This window comes from Megascapheus bottae, chromosome 15, assembly GCF_031878675.1.
Source record: "Megascapheus bottae isolate mThoBot1 chromosome 15, mThoBot2.hap1, whole genome shotgun sequence".
NCBI classification, from domain to species: Eukaryota; Metazoa; Chordata; class Mammalia; order Rodentia; family Geomyidae; genus Megascapheus; species Megascapheus bottae.
This window is the reverse complement of record NC_143523.1, coordinates 40,742,429-40,761,170: the sequence shown is the minus strand read 5'-3', so window position 1 is coordinate 40,761,170 and position 18,742 is coordinate 40,742,429. Positions and strand designations below refer to the sequence as shown.

The window sequence follows — 18,742 nt, the reverse complement described above, 5'->3', positions numbered from 1 at the left end:
AGTTATGGACAAAGTAAGTGTTTGAATGAATGCCATAGATGAGACTGGTGTACATTTACATGAATGACACAGAATAAACAAAAGTCCAATTGTGTACTATTTCAGAGATTTACTTTGTATGTATTCAAAGAGACAACCAAAAGATTAATGAAACCGATGCTGTGAATATTAAGCACAATGCAGATGTAAAAGCTAGCCTAGCCCCTCATACAAATACCAAATAAGACTCATTTCCTGTCCAGGTAAAACAAGGAGATGCCCTTTTAAATTCTCTCTTGTAGGTAATATGCAAAATACCTATGTCTAATGACAATTGGATAAGATGACATGCCTGAATAACTTAGTAAGCCTTAGATGTATAGTTAGAAATCTATAAAAACTGGTTTTATTTCCATTTCTTGTCCTCCTCATTCATTCTTAAAATTTTTTCCATATATTTTTATTGTAATTAATAGAAGGGTTACATTATTTTCACTAGATAGAATGAATGTGCATTACTTCACAATAAATATTTAGTCTTTTGAGGAACACATTTTCTCTTTTCTTCTTCCTCTTAATTAGCTAAAATTTAATTTCATTCAAGATGTTTAATAATTATCATTAATTTCTTATCCAAATGTTACTCTAGGAATCTCATCTCCTGCCCTGTTTGTATTGTTATCATACATGAACCTGGCAGTGGCCATGGATCAGACAAATGGAACTTTTGCAGGACAGATTCATGTATTTCTCTTATTTAGCATTTGAATTAACCACATCCTGACATTGTGGAACTAACCTGGTGCTATGGAGGCTAGATTAGTTATCAACATGAAAGAGAAAAGCACTGAAGAAAATTGTCCAACAGTTATGCCATATAAGTTATTAGAGTTGAGGCCTTGGTGTGCAGGAATTCCATTTCCTCCAGTTCAGCCAACTGCACAGGTGCAGGCGTACCTTGGCTTCTGTGCTGATTTGTTGCTTGTCACTTAAGCAATGTAATGTAACAATCACTTGTATGTCATTTTCTTTGTATTACCACTTGCAAGTAATCTAAACAGACATTAGAATACACATGGGGGATATAGGGAAGTTTGCTGTGAACCCTTTGCCATTCTCTACAAGTGAATTAGCAACCTAGGATTCCTGAAGTCAGTCTCAAGTCAATATCAAAGGGATGGTGTTTCTTGGTAACTGCACAGTTGCAGTTGAGGTCCTTAGAATTAGTTCCTTTTTGGCGAATTATATTTTATAATTATAAAAAAAACATGCATTAGAAGATACAGAAAACTTACAAAGAAAATGAAAATACTGTGTCATTCTATGGATCAAATGCCCTTCTCAGCATGTTTGAAACTGGCATTTTTATGTAGTTTATTTGAAATTTATATGAACTTTCATAATGATTTGAAAAAATTAGAATATTTGCCAAGCATTTGACTAGAAACATTGTATTATTTTCCTGTGAATGAGTAAATATATTATAAGATAATGTCACAGTTCTTCTCTTATTGAAAAGTATTTATTTCCTATTTTGGCTATTACAGGTGGCAATGAATATCTCTGTTTATAAATCACTTTATGTATACATTCATATTTGATGAAGAATTATTAAAAGTGTAATTAATCATACCCCCAAAATAGTATAATTGATTTAGAGAAGAATTGTATAAAACTATAATTATTGTATAGGAAAACATCACAGATTAGATCCTAGCCTAAGATATTTTCTACATGAGGATGATGCTCAAAAATTGAGCTCTGAAACATGTGTAGTCTGGTTCTGTTCTCCAGTTAGATCATAGCTTCTAAGGCAGAAATGATTTCCTTGGAAGAGAGCAACTAAGGCTGAAAGTAATAGAGCAGGCCATAATAAACTGTTACCGATGAAATCTTATATTCCCATACAAATAACAGAGGAATTACAGTGAAGAACTGGGGGTCCAGAAATATTCTAATACTACTTTTGGGAGAAGAAATGATTACATAATAATAGTTTGTGATGGACTTTAAAATGTATTCTGAAAGTTCCTAACTTCATCATAAGGGCAGTTACTTTACATACCTTCTCATGACTAAAATTTCCTTTAACATTTTTTTTGTCTCATCTGAAATAACTAACGTTGCAAAACACAGATCAGTCTGAGGGTAGTAGCATATCAAGAAATACATCATATTAGAATACAAGGGCTCAACCTGAAACAAAGTGCTCTTCCTGGCAAAATGGCTGCCTCATGAGATACCCGCAGTGCCTTTATTCCACCCCTCTTAATTTATCTTGCTATTTTCCTTTTATCTCCAATGCCTCTTAGTGTCCAGATCCATCATGCAAACAGGACTTGCTGGCCTATCTGGAACAGATTAAATTCTATTCCCACCAACTGAAAATCTGCAGTCAAGTTAAAGCTGAGATCCAGAACCTGGGGGGAGAACTCATTATGTCTGCGGTGAGTATTACCCAGAACTGACCCCACCGTGGCCTCACAAGGCTAAGCACAATTAGTCATGCCCGCCTACACTGAGAGACCTTTCACGGAAACTTCAATCCGAAGTTTGTAGAAAGATGTATGTTATATAAGCTAGCAAGAAATATGCCCGATATTTCTGAAAGTATTAAGTAGAAAGAACACAGTTTTATTGTTTTTGAGGATTAAAGAATCAGGGTCTGTAAACCACTGGAATAAGAAATGCATGCTAATTTAGAGCAGGGATTTCAGACTTCAGAAAGTATACAGATGGAGCTCTGAGTTCAGTCTTATGTTTCTAAAGTAAATGAGTGTGGAATTGCGAATTAATAAGATGATTGTGTTATTGTTATTAATTATACTCATTTCCCATTCCTTCATTTTTATAATGTAGAAATTCATGTCTCAAGGTTTTCTTTTTAATTTCCCCATGTAATTGTAGAAGTGGAATGTGATAAAACACTATAGATTTGGAGGAACTTGCATAAATTCTTTCATGGCCTTGCATATCAAGCTGCTTTAAAATTATGATGGTAGAAATAATATCAAACATTTTCACTCATCTTTTAATAACTGTACATCATTTCTCTAGAGCAGCAGTGGTAATAAAGTAATATTTGATATTTATATTGAATTCAGTTATCAGTGACATTGAAAAGTACATGGAAAAAATTTAAAATTTAAGTTAAACTCAAACATTATGAACAGGGCTGGGAGTTTGGCCTAGTGGTAGAGTGCTTGCCTGGCATGCACGAAGACCCGGGTTCGATTCCTTGGTACCACATGCATAGAAAAAAGCTGGAAGTGGTGCTGAGGCTCAAGTGGTAGAGCTCTAGCCTTGAGAAAGTCCAAGGACAGTGCCAATCTAGGAACTTATGCTTCTGAACACAGTTTTTTTAAATTGAGGGAGGAAAGGCAAATGCAGTCATATTTAATGTACATGTTGTGAAAATTGAACCTGTGTAACTTGAAGACAGGAATGGAAGGAGGAATTGAGGAAGGAAAATATGGAAGGGATAACATTGATCAACATGCATTATATGGAATTTTGACCTCTTCACATAGCTATTTAATACAAATTTAAAAACTAAAATTAAAAAAATTGAACAATCCAGATGCCCTACTGCAGATGAATGGATAAAAAAATGTGGTATATATGGCCAATGGAATTCTACATAGCCAACAGACAAAATAATGGCATTTGCAGGGAAATGGATGAATCTAGAGTGAATCATGTTGAGTGAGACAAGTCAAGACCAAAGGAACAAAAGGCGCAAGGTATCCTTAATATGTGGCTATTAGATCCAAACAGTAGAAGAACAAGGACTCAATATTTGCGTACCCAATGCTATGAACATGGTATTGGAAATATAAACACAACTACATAGACATAAAAACTTATGACTCTATAGACATAATGTTTTATTACATAGATTATATGTATCTATGACATACAAACCCTTTGCATAATTTTAATTATATTCTAATATCTAAGTGCCAGTGATTGTCTATAGAGATTCTCTTCTTGAATACTTGTTTGTTAAATATGTCATTTGAAATATGATGTAAAAATTAGTTAATAAATTCTTTAATAAACAATTGAACCAATATATTTACAGCTCTGCAACTTCAAAGGCAAAGAAGTAAAGCAACACTAAAGTCAGAGGGATGATGTTAACCCTTTTACTATTTATTTATGTCCTAATTTTACCTCAGTCATCATAATAACATTCCAGATAGATTATTTATTAGTTTCTTTTTTTATCTGTGATCTAAGAAACTTTCTCAGAAAGTTTGAAGTGCTCTGCCAGGGTCAAGTTTGTCAATGTCAAAGCTGGGGTTTGCCATCAGAGGCCTGTGATTTCTCTGCTCTGTTGGAAAGATTTATGCCCGTGATGAAACTGAAGAGTACAAGGCAAAAGTGAATAATTCAGAAATTATCTTTCTATTCTAGTAAATGTCAGAGGAAAAGAATAGAGATCAGTTTCCTTAATGTATACATTTTCTAAAAACAAATCCACAAATATAATCGGTGCAAATCAGCTGTCCTTCCATTTTTCAAAGCAAAGTGCATTTTAAACAATCATATACCATATAAGCACAGTGTGTATGTAAATGCATATATGCACATATGCTTGAATAGAATCATATAGATTAAATGTATACACATATTTTAATGTATACATGAAGTGATTTCCTAATTTATGATGGGATTCCATCCTGAGTAACCTATAGTATGCTGAAAGTATCATGGGTCAAAATGGAGTCAATATATTTAACCAGTGAAAATCATAAGTTAGCCTATGTTGTTCTAGTGTTGCTAAAATTATTCAATAGAAAGATTACATCCAAAGAACAGAGGTAACAATTCAGATTGTTAACTACTGGTTGTTTTCCCCTGTGTTCCCGTGGCTGACTGATAAGATAAACTCTATCCCAGGTAAAGATCAAAATTTAAATTTTGAAGAATCATTTCTACTGAATATATATTGCTTTCATGTAGTCTAAATGTTGAAAAATTCCAAGTCAAATCATCATAAACCAAGGATAATCAGTAGATGAATATATATATATGTGTTTGTATTTATTTAAAATGAATTGTATGTCTTCAAAATAGTAATTTTAAACCCCTCGCTATCTAGTCTTTTTTCTTATTAATTTCATATTTCTTTGAACATATTAAAATATATATTTATGTGGAGTGCAAAATATACTTTTGGCCATTTTTTCTAATTCTTCACCCTAGTGAGGCTTCCAAAGGTCCAAATATATTAACTTGATTTTTGAAATATGTACAATACCTTGTTTTGCCTGAAGCAAGGCATTCAAATTGTTTTGTATAGAAAACCAACCTGTATATAATTGTTAAATGAGAAATGGACTACTCTAAAACATAATTTCTTTCTTCCAGATGTGTAAATTGAATTTGTAAGCCTTTCTATTAGTGTGATGACTCAAGTTCACAAACTTTATCTACTTTACATACATTTTGTACAGGAGCTATTTACGGTCCATAATTCACAACTTAAAGTCTGGGTCACTATACAGAAGGAGGAATGGCATTGCAAATATTTTTTCATCATTTTGCCCATAGATTCCCATTAGAGAAAATAAATCAATAAAAATAGAGCATTCCCTGTTTCTCATCCTTTCTTGCTATCTGCTTGCAGGTAGATCTTGGAAAGCTTTTAAAATGAAGTTTATTTTTGTGTGCCAAAACATACTTTAATCTCTCTGTGTGACCCTGGCAGCTCTTAGGCATTTTACTTTCTCTCTGCTAAATTAATTGTGTTTGAAAGCTCCTGAAAATTAGCAAGCATAATTCTAAGGCATATGAACTCATTAAAATTTATTACCAAAACTAGCGGCCACTCAAAATTCACTAAATAACATTTGTGTCCCAACATGAGGTTCATGAAACATTTCTGTTAGCAGGTATACTTGATTGAAAAGAAGTATGAAATAAGTGGGCAGAATATATTCTTGGCATCAAGATTATTAAGGTTTAGGATAAAAAAGATGGAGTAGTAATATAAAAAACTAAAATATATTCTTACAATGTACCATTGAATTTTTTATCATTAATAATTTATACTTTCAGTACCTAACCTTATGTTTCATGTTATACTCATAAAGAAACCAAATTGTAGTTAGCTCAGATCTGTTATTATAGATTTGGTGCCCTTTCTGTACCAATCATAGTAAAACATCTGTGGTATATAAAAATGAGTTATAGCACCAATTTTACAATGCTTCTATGCAAACAAAATTAAGCCATGTAAAACATACCTACATATATATATAGGTGTAGATATATAAACAAAAGCAGAATGATGCTATAAACTATGCAGTAGTGGTATCTACAAATAGCGTATTTTAATAGATCTCCATGCAGTTTCTTTACCAAGACACAACCTGAGCTAAAGAAAAGGTCCTTCTTGGCTTGGTCCTAAATTGGATATTTCCTAGTAAGTGGAATCAAATGACTAACTTACAAGAGAGCAACAAGGAAAAACTCAAGAAATACAACAACCAAGATAAAAAGAAGAAATAAAGATATGAAATGTGACAGAAGACCATGCTGCTTGTTCTGTTCATGTATGGATTGCTGTGTGGACAATACATGAAAACTGATCATGTTAAAATACTATTTTTAATATTCTACTTTTATCCTAGAGACTTGTAGGGGTAATTGTGATTATAAGTTTGAAAAGGCTATGAATAGACCAATGTGTCCGTAAGTAAACTACTATTTTGTAAAATATGTAATTTCTATCAGTATATTTTTGTTGATTTTTTCTCACATCTTATTAGCCAATGCTAATTAATTGTGCAGGGTTGGCAGGGTTCGTTGTGGTATTTCTCTACATGCATGCAGTATACAGCAATCATATACTCTCAGTATTACTTTCTTCTTTTTTTTTATTTTTTTTTTAACTTTTTTTTTTTTTGGCCATTCGTGGGCTTGAGCTCAGGGCCTGAGCACTGTCCTTGGACTTTCTCAAGGCTAGAGCTCTACCACTTGAGCCTCAGCACCACTTCCGGCTTTTTTCTATGTATGTGGTACCGAAGAATCGAACCCGGGTCTTCATGCATGCTAGGCAAGCACTTTAACCACTAGGCCAAACTCCCGGCCCTCAGTATTACTTTCTTCTTTTGATTCTATGATGACAAATTGGAAAGATGAGGGGCTGGTGGATAAAGTCTGTTTACAAAGGATTTGTTTTTTTTGTTTTTTCTGATACTGGTAAGCTCATTTCTGTAATCCTAGGTAGTCAAAAGACTGATGTCAGAGGATTGTGGTTTGAAGACAGCCTGAGCAGAGAAGTCTATGTATGAAACTCTACAATAAAGCAACAAAAAAATAAGCCAGAACTAGGGTTGTGGCTCACATGGTAGAATGCATGAGCAAAAAAACTCAGTTGAGTTCAAGCCCCACCACAAGTGTGCACGCAGGTGTGTGCACATGCAAATCGGTGTACACGCACACACGCACACACACATACGCACTCACAATTTGTTTTTAAAGTAGTCCAAGAGAAAATTAGAAGAAAATATCTATTAAACATAATCTGAAGTGAGAGTGTGAAAATTAATAGCTAATTGGATATTAAAGGTGAAGAGGAAAGAATGAAAAATTAAAGATTTCCAGTCCAATGTGTTCTTAATTAACATTGGTATCATTTAACTAACTCTTAACTAAATATAAAAGATACAATAAGAGTGAGGAAACAGACTCATACACAGTCAAGTCCTTGAAGTATTTTTAAATTATTGAATCTATAATATATATATTCAATGTCTATTAATTATAGACATATATAGGCATATATATAATTCAATGTCTATTAATATAATTCAATGTCTATTAATGGCATAGAAAATGTAGAGGGACTGAATCTCAGTGAATACTGGTTTTTGCACTTAGAATCTATTTTTATCTCATTTTCAAAGCAGAATCAATAATGTGACAAAGAACAACTTCTTCCATTGAGAATTGTCTTGTGTTTGCATTTACAGAAAAGATAGTGGCATAGCCTAAAATTGTCAGCACTTTGGAGATGAAGGGATAAGAAGTGGAAAAGAGAAAAACAGAGGGGGAGGGAAGCGAGAGAGAGAGAGAGAGAGAGAGAGAGAGAGAGAGAGAGAGAGACAGACAGACAGACAGACAGACAGAGACACAGAGAAAAATAAACCGAAACATACAGAAAGAAAGAAATGGAGATGTAAAGACTTAATTGACTAGAGGTCCAAGCAGATAAAATCCATGAATAGTTTTATTCTTTTATTTTTTTGCTAACATTCTTATTTATATACTTTGCACGATAACTATAGTTGGGAGATGCTTAGCTAAAAAACAAGAGAATAGACAGAAGAGAATGTAGCAATGTGAAGCTAAATGATAGCATAAAGTCTCAAACTAGTTAGAGGAATTAAGAGAAAGATTGGGGGTGGGGGTGAAGAAAGCCTTCCTTCTGAGCTAAGATAAAGATGGGTTAAGATTCACATTCTGGGGTAAGTGAATGGGAATCTGAAGAACTTGTTGGTGAACCTTACTTTTGATAAAATGGGAGAAGATCCAAGCACTTTATCCCCTTGACATTTTAGAAACTGGACAATGTAAAGATATCCACATCTTTAATCACTTTCCAACTTTGCTGAATGAGAAGGTAATCTCAGCTCACATCAGTGACTTGAGATAGCAGACCAAGATACAGCATCTTAAACCTGAACTGATTCATGCTCCAGGAATCTGTCCAGATCATGGAACATGTCTCTACTTACCCTTTTACCCCTTATAATTTTGCTACTGCAGAACACACAGTGACTAAGTGATTACAAGAATCGTAGTCAATAGTTCATAGGCACATTGAGTTGGGAATATTGTAAATGAAAAGTAGAATGAAGTATGTAAATAAGATAGGAAAAACACAACTGAGATTTCTGAAATCATTCTTATAAATCCTCAGCAATCATTATGTGTCCAATGGGAAAATTATTATAGAGTAGGAAAGGATTTACATAAAAAAAAACTCAGTGCTGGGAGTTTGGCCTAGTGGTAGAGTGCTTGCCCAGCATGCACGGAGAAAGTCCAAGGACTGCTCAGGCCCTGAGTTCAAGCCCAGGACTGGGAGAAAAAAAGGAAAAAGATAAAGAAAAAAACTCAGTGTGGTTATATTCTAGCACACACGCGAACACACACACACACACACACACACACACACACACACAAAGAGTGAGAGACTGAAACAGAGAAGTTCAAATAATGAGCGGCTTTAATGAATAGCTTTAAACTGTTAAAATAAACCTTTCTTCACATGTGATTTTTTTAGGGCAGCAAGCTTTAAAAAAATCGTGCTTAAAACATTAATTATATAATTGCCAAGCCTTGTGGATCTCTCTTAATGTGTTTAATTGTACCCTCTTACCCTCAGGCAGGTGTGTCAGGGCCACAATTTTAAAAATTGGATAAATAGATGGAGCTAAACAGTTGAGGGGCAAATTAGCAAGACTGAAAGTGTGCCAGCCAACTTCAACTCAGATTCAACAGACAGTAAGGGGCAGTGGACACCAATTGGAAATGCTAGAGTACAGCAATGCTGGGGCTGCTGACCAAAAGAGCCCGGGGGGAGGGGCGGGGGATAGAAGTTCAGTGATCTGGGGAATATAGAATAATACAGTGGGATAATATGCTTGCATTGTAAAGGTATCAAAAAAATCAATGAGGCTTCTGGTTGTACAGAAATTATTTGTAGACATCAGAAACATGGAACAGTAACATAAATATCACTGTGTAGAGATAAACAACTATTGAGATCGATCATGACTTCAGAAATAAGGAGGTAGATAAGAAAAGTATGTCAAGAAAGAAATGAAATGAAAGAGAAAGATGTGTGAGGAAGAAGGGAAATGAGAGAGAAGGACAAGGGCATTTTGCCAGTGCATTTCGGTGTATTGAGTGGTGTTTAGTTGGTTTGTTTATATACTACCTATGAAGTAGGGGACAATAGGTTTAAAAACTCATGTATGTTGTGTGGAGCTGTGGCTCATTATTGTAATCTTAGATACTCAGGAAATGCCCAGCCCCTGCACTAAAGTCTATGAGATTCCTATCTCCAGTGATCCACTAGAAAGCTGAAAGTGGCACTGTGGCTCAATGGGTAGGGTGGTAGCCTTGAGCTAAAGAGCTCAGGGATAGTGCTCAGGGCCCAGAGTTCATGCCCCATGACTGACAAAAATAAAATAAAATAAAACAACTTATATGTGTACTAGGATTGTGGCCTAGTGTTAGAGTGCTGGCCTAGCATGTACACAGCCCTGGGTTTGATTCCTTGGTAACACATACACAGAAAAGGCCAGGAGTGGTGCTGTGGTTAATTATAATAAACAATAAAATACAGTCTTAAAAAAGAAATATGTATCTATGTAGATAGTGCTACATAGATATATGCATATCTATATATCTATATCTGTGTAGGCAGATAGATAAATAGATAGATGATATATAGATAGATAGATAGATAGATAGATAGATAGATAGATAGATAGATCTGGAGGGGTGGTGCTGTTTCCTTTGTTGGTTGCATTGCAACAAAGAACAAATTTCCTTGGGATAAAGGAAAATATATAGAGTGAGATTTCTAGAAAATATGTATCACGCAATGCATCCACTCTTAATAACACTTGAAAGAGCCTTCTCATGAATTTATAACAAATTCATTTCACAAGCAAGAAAGTAGGAGAGGTTGTTTCTTTTTTATGATTTAACCTCAGTTTACAAAAGTTTTTATCCTAGAGTCAGGACCAGAATCTATGTTTCATGTTCTTACTTCTCTTTTACTGAAAGTCTCTTTGACTGAACTCCCTCTATATTAGAGTTGTGATGACTGCGTGGGTGTTAAGAACAATATCTAGCATGAGAGACCTTTTCCAGGAAAAGAAATACAATCCCAGTGAACAAAATGATAAAATACAGATGATATACAGTATTAATCCTTGATAGTAATGACATAATGATTCTAATTTTTAAGAATACCTCACCAGGGGCCAGGAGTTTGGCCTAGTGGTTAAAGTGCTTGCCTAGCATGCACAAAGACCCGGGTTCGATTCCTTGGTACCACATATATAGAAAAAGCTGGAAGTGGTGCTGAGGCTCAAGTGGTAGAGCTCTAGCCTTGAGAAAGTCCAAGGACAGTGCTCAGGCCCTGAGCTCAAGCCCAGGACTGGCAAAAAAAAAAAAAAAGAATACCTGACCATAACTTATACTCAAATTGAAGCACTAATGGATAATAAGAAAACTGTTAAGAAACCTGGACACTGTCTAGACATTAAAATTGTTGCATCTGCTTCTTGATCTATGTATATAAACTAAATTTGATGATAAAATGAACTTCATCTTCCCTACCATCTAAGGATTTCTGATTTTCTCTTTTATCCTCTTTCCCTTTCCAGTTCCTTCCAAAATATTCTTGTCAATACTAATGGATGGATTATGTTAAAGTATATAACATAAAAGGCTGCATTATGTTTCATAATTTGTTTGAGGAGAGTACTTCTATAATTGTGCTTCATCTGCCTAAATGAGAATAAGATTAGATGCTTCAGACATTATCTGCCAATTGCAAATATAGAAGGGCTGATATATGTATCTCAGTATGGTGTTCTATGTAGTTCATCATTCTGGGATTGATTTGACATGACTTTCTTGAGACTGTTGTGATATTTTTTCAAAGATAAGCGATTTCCTTTGTGAAAATAGATCTTTTTCATGTTGTCACAGAGACAGACAAGATCAAACACCTGGAGGAGTCACATGCAAAATAAGTATACATGAGAAAGAAAGAAATGGAATTAAAAGTATGAATTTGATGTGGTAGTCTCCACTCATAGGTTTATTCCTTATAATAATTGTCATATTTCTGTTAAATATCTCTATAATATTCAAAATAGAGATTCAAGGTTTTAAACTGAAAGGAATGCCTACTGCAGTGCCAGAGAAAAGAATTAGCATGCTATCAACCCTCCAAGAAGCAAGGATGGGATTAATTAATGTCTTTTGTGTGCTAAACAACCTGCACCTTAGAACTTCAAAGCCAGAGGTGAAAGGAGAGGCCATGAAAGTGAACAAGATGTTCTTGACAACTGCAGAATGATGCCAGCTCTCCCATTAGGAAAGTACAGCTGAAGGACAAGAGCAGAGCCAGGCACAGACGTCCCGATGCTCATGAGCTTAGTGGGAAGCCAAGGAGAAAAGCACAGAAACAAGAAGCGAGAAATCGAAATGGAAAGAGCTGCATGTTATGGAACAGCAGATTGTTGATCTGAAAATCCATAAAGATGCTACGGATGGCAGAAAGAAGGCAGATGTGGGCAAAGAAACATGATGGAGTGGTTAGGGGAGGCAAATGTTGGTCCTTACTCCACATTGTATCTGTGCTTGTTGTTGCATCTCAGAAAGTCATACACTAGTCACACAAAAAAGCTCTGTGTGTATGTTTCACCAGAAAATAAAAATCAATGCAATCTCATACTTTCCTTATGATGATTAGTAAAGTTGGAATGACAATAATGGCAAAGCAATAATAATTATATTATTATTATTATTATTATTTTGTTGGTACTGGTACAGGGGCTTAAATTCAGGCTCTAAGAATCTTGTTTGGCATTTTTTCTCAAGACTGATGCTCTACCACTTGAACCACACCTCCACTTCTGGGTTTTGGTGGTAATTGGAGATAAGAGTCTCACAAATTTCTGCTCAGGCTGGATTCAAGCCAGCATCCTCAGTTCTCGGCCTCCCAAGTAGGTAGTATTACAGGCATGAGCGACTTAGTACCTAGCTGACTTTTTAGTACCCTGATTGATTCCTGGGTCTCTCCTCCTTTGAAGTATTGACATTTAGAGATCTGATAATACTTCGTTGCTAAGATTGTCTTGCACATCCTTGGACTGTACTGGTTCTATGACATGGGCAACATCAGCCCCTTTCCCTGGCACAGGGATCCAGGTCACACCTTGTAGCTGCTAGCATTCCCAGCCTGGGTCACACTGGGACCATCCTCATGGCCCTTCCAATTCACACTTTCCTAAGATAGAATTTTAAATACAGCATTTTAGATGAGTGTCATTCCCAATTTGCACGAGGTATATAAACCCATTTCTTCCAGGAAAGAGCATCTAAAATATTTCTTCATATACTCATTAAAGTAATATGAAAGCAAACTTCACTAATGTATGTCTCAGGGCCAAGCATTGCTTAAAAATTCTAAGCCTTCAGGGGCCAGGATTTTGGCCTAGTGGGTAGAGTGCTTTGCCTCGCATGCATGAAGACCCAGGTTCAATTCCTCGGTACCACATACATAGAAAAAAGCTGGAATTGGTGCTGAGGCTCAAGTGGTAGAGCTCTAGCCTTGAGAAAGTCCAAGGACAGTGCTCAGGCCCCTGAGCTCAAGCCCAGTACTAGCAAATAAAAATTCCAAGCAGTTATTACAATTGGGCAAACAACTCTTTGAGCTTCTAGCCACAAAGATGTGCAGGTCTTTTCTGCATTGTAAATGTATTGTCACTGTGTTTCCACATATTTTTATGTATATTCATATGTATTCTTAGTTATAATTAGATTACTCATGTGAGCTCTTGTTGAGTCTGTATTTAGTTCCTTTATCCCTGAAACAAGCATTACATGCTTTACCACATGGGTTAATATGCATGGACAAATAAGCTGAAAGCCTCGGTTCACAATCCCTCCATTTATAACGTCCAAGGGTAGTGCTACACATCCCACTTTGCCATTCCTTTAAGTTGTACTCTTCCACAGTGGACACAGTCATTCCCTTCCCTGGATGATCATTTACACTGGAATCAGAAGAAGAGAAATCTTTGGCACTGTCTCACTCATGTTGGTCCGTACAGCTGGGTTTTGGAATGGAGCATTTGCAAATAGCCCATTATGCATCTGCTCCTGCACCTGGGAACACTCGCCATGCCAGGTGAATGCCACAGTGTGCTTAATGGCATTAACTGTGTGGGAAAGAAAGGTGAAGGTGACAGATTGATCTCTAGAGCAAAGCCCAGAGCCCTTTTCTTTGGAGGGGTCAGTGCGATGACTGTACTGCTTGTGGTCTATGCTAGGTAGTGTGATTTGAATCCAAGAAAAGTTGCCTACTCATTCCTACAAGATGATTTAAGAGTGCCTTTACCAGCCTTTCAGTAAAATGACTTTAGCCACAATTTCTGAAGACATGTCTACAAGTATTATAGCATAAGTAATATATACATGTATATATATGCACATAATTGATATGTATCTACACCCGTACATGTATAAATTCATCATTCTGAGAAAGATTCATTTGTGCTTGATTTTACAACTTATAGATAACACATAATAAAGTATAACCTTTAAACCATAATGTACACAAGATATTATATCTTCTATGCATCTTTTTAGCTGTTGTCTTATAAGTATGTGTATATATATTAACTCCATTCTATTTATTTAAAAAAATTAACTTTTTTTATTCAATAGCAAAAATGTTGGCATTACTTATGATCTCTTTTCCAGAAAAACAGAAAGACAGGTTTTCATGCGATTAATTTGGTCTTGCAAGCTATAGAGATCTTCACTAACATATTATAAGTTAAAAATCTATTCAAATCTATTGTCTATTCACTGGAAAGTGAAAAAATAGTTGCACTGATTATTTTCACTAATTAGTGGGATGATTTACATTCACAATGTGTGAAAAGAAAGATAAAAATGTTTCAGGTTAGTGCACATTTGAAAATTAGTTATTTACAGTATTAGAGACAATAAAGTAGAGTGCCCATACAAATATTTCTACTTTTAATGTGTGCCAGATTATTTCAGTTAAATAATGTGAAAATGTCTTTGCTTTAGTATGGTATATCAAAAGAGAGTGGGCAATCAGACTGAGAAATACTGGTTCTTGATATCCAGGCTGGTTTGTTTTTTTCAAATATTTTTATTTTAATTAATAGAAGGGTTACATTACTTTCGCCAGATGGAAGGTACATTACTTCACATACATTGATACCCTTTCTCATGTCTTGGTCCCCATTTCCCTCCCCCTGCCCCTGCCCCTCATCTTATATTCCCCACTTGCCTATCCTATTTCAAATAACCAAATAAACATATATGCAATATATCAGATAACAAGGTGAAATACTGTAACAATATGAGATAACCAAGGGACAGCAAAAGAGATGAGAGATAACATAGTACATTAAGGACAACAATCACTCATTATATGGCTTTTGTTTTTATATCCTGCAGGTCCTTTCATTTAGTGTCATACCATATGGCCTTATGTTGCTAGGTTTTGCTCTGCTGTAAAGCACCGCTAAGAGAGCCCAAGCTTTCTTCTGATTATGACAAATGAGGGAAACCATTGATCCTGTGTTCCTTTGAGTCTGTCTGGCTTACTTCACTTAATATGATTTTTTTCTAAGTCTTTCCATTTCCTTACAAAAGGGGCAATGTTGTTCTTTCTTAGAGCAGCATAGAATTCCATTGTGTGTAAATACCACATCTTGTTGATTCACTTGTTAACTGAGGGGCATCTGGGTTGGTTCCATATCTTTGCTATAGTAAATAGTTCTGCAATGAACATCATTGTGCTAGTGGATTCAGTATGCCCTTGTTTCTGGATGGTTGAGTAAATGCCAAGTAGTGGAATTGCTGGGTCATAGGGGAGCTCTATGTTTAATCTTTTGAGGAACTACCATACTGCTTTCCATAGTCGTTGAATAAGTTTGCACTCCCACCAACAGTGTAGTAGGGATTCCTCCTGGCCACATCCCCTCCAGCATCTGTTATTAGTTTTCTTGATCCTGGCCATTCTAACTGGAGTGAGGTGGAATCTTAGAGTTGTTTTGATTTGCTTTTCTTTTACCAGAGATGTCGAGCATTTCTTCATGTGTCCATAGGCCATTCTTCTTTCTTCTTCAGAGAAGACTCTCTTTAAGTTTTTTTTTGATATTTTTTATTGTAATTAATAAAAGGGTTACATGATATTTTCCAGATAGAAGGTGCATTAATTCCCATACATTGATTCCCTTTCACATGTCTTGGTCCCCATTACCCTCCCCCCACCCCCATCTTGTTTTTCCCCCTTTTCTATCCAATTTCAAATAACCAAATACAAATATATCCAATATATCAGATAACAAAGTGAGATACTGTAACAATATGAGATAACCAAGGGACAGCAAAAGAGCTGAGAGATAACATAGTACCTTAAGGACAACAATCATTCATTATATGGCTTATGTTTCTGTATCCTAGAGGTCCTTTCATTTAGCAACATACTATATGGCCTTATGTATGAAGGTTTTGCTCTATTGCAAATCTCTGCTAGTAGAGCCCAAGGTTTCTACTGATTATGACAAATGAGGGAAACCATTGAGCCTAAGTTCCTTTGAGTCTGGCTTACTTCACTTAATATTATTTTTTCTAAGTCTTTCCATTTCCTAACAAATGGGGCAATGTTGTTCTTTCTGACAGCAGCATAGAATTCCATTGTGTACAAATACCACATCTTGTTGATCCACTCATCAAGTGAGGGACATCTGGGTTGGTTCCATATCTTTCCTATGGTAAATAGTCCTGCAATGAATGGGATAGTTGTTTCTTTGGAGATTAGTTTTGGAGTGATTTAATTTTTTGAGCTGTTGATATATTCTAGATATGAGGCCTTTGTCTGTTGTATGGATAGTGAAGACCTTCTCCCACTCTGTAGGCTTTCTAGTTAGTTTGCTAGCTATGTCCTTTGCCATACAGAAGCTCTGCAGTTTAATATAGTCCTACTTATCGAGACTTTCTTTGATTTGTTGTGTTTCTGGGTCCTTATTTAGAAAGATTCAACCTGTCTGGCTGATTTATTTAAATACTACAGTTAAAAGAAAATGCTGGTGTTGTAACAGTTGTAGGAATACATACTGGAGTGATTTTCTTCAGGGCATAGAACTGTCATCATGGTCACCTTTTTATCTTTTCACCAGCTCATGTGGCGTGCACATATACAACTCCATTTTATACAAGTGATGGCTTATATCTCCTGAAGCTTTAATCATTATGCATGCCCATTTTAAGCAGGAAACACATTTGGTTACTTGATGATGATGATAATGATGATGATGATGATGATGATGATGATGATGATGATTTCAAAGCTCACAATGTGCTTTGTAAACACGTGTCTGATGTTCAAAGAGATGAAACCACAATCCTGTGTCTGTCAATTATGCATATATCTTTGAGGCCTGATGCATTGTCTATGGGTCTGTGAGCCAGGATGTGAGCGAGTATGGGAGTGAGAATGGAGGCACATGCTCCATCCACTCAGCAACGTTGTTGGGTGAAAGCAAGGAGAGATCCCTTCTCTGGGAGTTGTTTTTCCTCTTAAATTATTTCAGGGAAAGTATTCTTTTCCATTAGGACTTCTATCAGCATGACATCTGTACCTTAGCTATCCTCTGGGTGACATCATCTTCCAAGGAGCTATATCACAATGTGTATTAAAGCAGCTATTAGCACTAATGGTCAAATAAGGGTTATATGATATACATATATATATATACACACATATATATATTTACTAGAGAATGCTTCAAGTTCTCTACATGCATTATTGTAATCAATTTTTATTTTATTTTATTTTTGCCAGTCCTGTGCTTGGGCTCAGGGCCTAAGCACTGTCCTTGGATTTTCTCAAAGCTAGAGCTCTACCACTTGAGCCTCAGCACCACTTCTGGCTTTTTTCTATGTATGTGGTACCAAGGAATTGAACCCTGGTCTTCATGCATGCTAGGCAAGCACTCTACCTCTAAGCCAAACTCCCGACCCTATGGTAATCGATTTTTTCATATATTTTTATTGTAATTAATAGAAGGGTTACATTATATTTGCCAGATAGAAGGTGCATTAATTCACATACATTGATACCTTTTCTCATGTCTTGGTCCCCATTTCCATCTCCCCCACCCCCATTGTAATCAATTTTTAAACAACATTATGAAAGCTGTTATTATTATTAGTTAGAACATATGGAAAAAATTAATTGATCCCTGAGTTTACATAATTAGTATGCAATTGAGCTAAGACTTACTGCATTTCTCTTCTGACTACAAAGCTTTTATTCCTAGCCATTTTATCTACTGGCTCACATGTAAGGAATTTACTTAGCTTATATTGGATTACTTTGTGCTAATGTCCTTTTTGTAATACCTATCACAATCGTATTTGGGAACATAAAGACTACAGTCAATGTAATAAAGTTAGTGAAATGCAGAAAGGGAGGGACAGTGAACTAATTAACAGGTATCAAGAGTAACATTGTGAACTTAGAGCTGAACCCAGGGTTTATGTCTTCATGATGTGTGGCTGTCTCCTTTATACAAACCTGTAATCCAGATGTATTCATTGGCATTTCAATAGCACATTGCACTTCCCTTGCTTGGCTAATAGCAAAGATATAGTCTCTTTCTTTATTTTCTGCATGGGAACGAGTTGGTGAGCTTCTGTGTTCCAAACATCCTGCTATGGGAAGTGCCATTATGTATGCTGTTATAAAGATGATTATGTATAGAGAAATATGCACTTGGCTAGACAGAGAGGAGATAGATGTAAGTTGGTGTTAGGTTGGTAGAGAGGGTGAGGATGTGAGTTGGCCGGAGAGGAGGTGGAGGGAAAGAGAGAGGGAGGGAAAGGAGGAGAGAGGGGGGGAAGAGAGAGAGGAGTGATAGAAAAAGATGATAGAGAGATAGATGATCTAAGT

The 18,742-nt window shown here is 35.8% G+C and overlaps 1 protein-coding gene across 1 annotated transcript in view; it reads left to right on the top strand.

Moving 5' to 3' along the window:
- Ctnna3 (catenin alpha 3) overlaps nt 1-18,742 on the top strand; it is a 1,180,588-nt gene that overhangs the window by 1,145,098 nt on the left and 16,748 nt on the right. Inside the window, exon 17 of the mRNA XM_090346411.1 lies at nt 2,292-2,426. Within this exon, the coding sequence (XP_090202537.1) occupies nt 2,292-2,426 (135 nt within the window). The remainder of the gene's footprint in view (nt 1-2,291; nt 2,427-18,742) is intronic.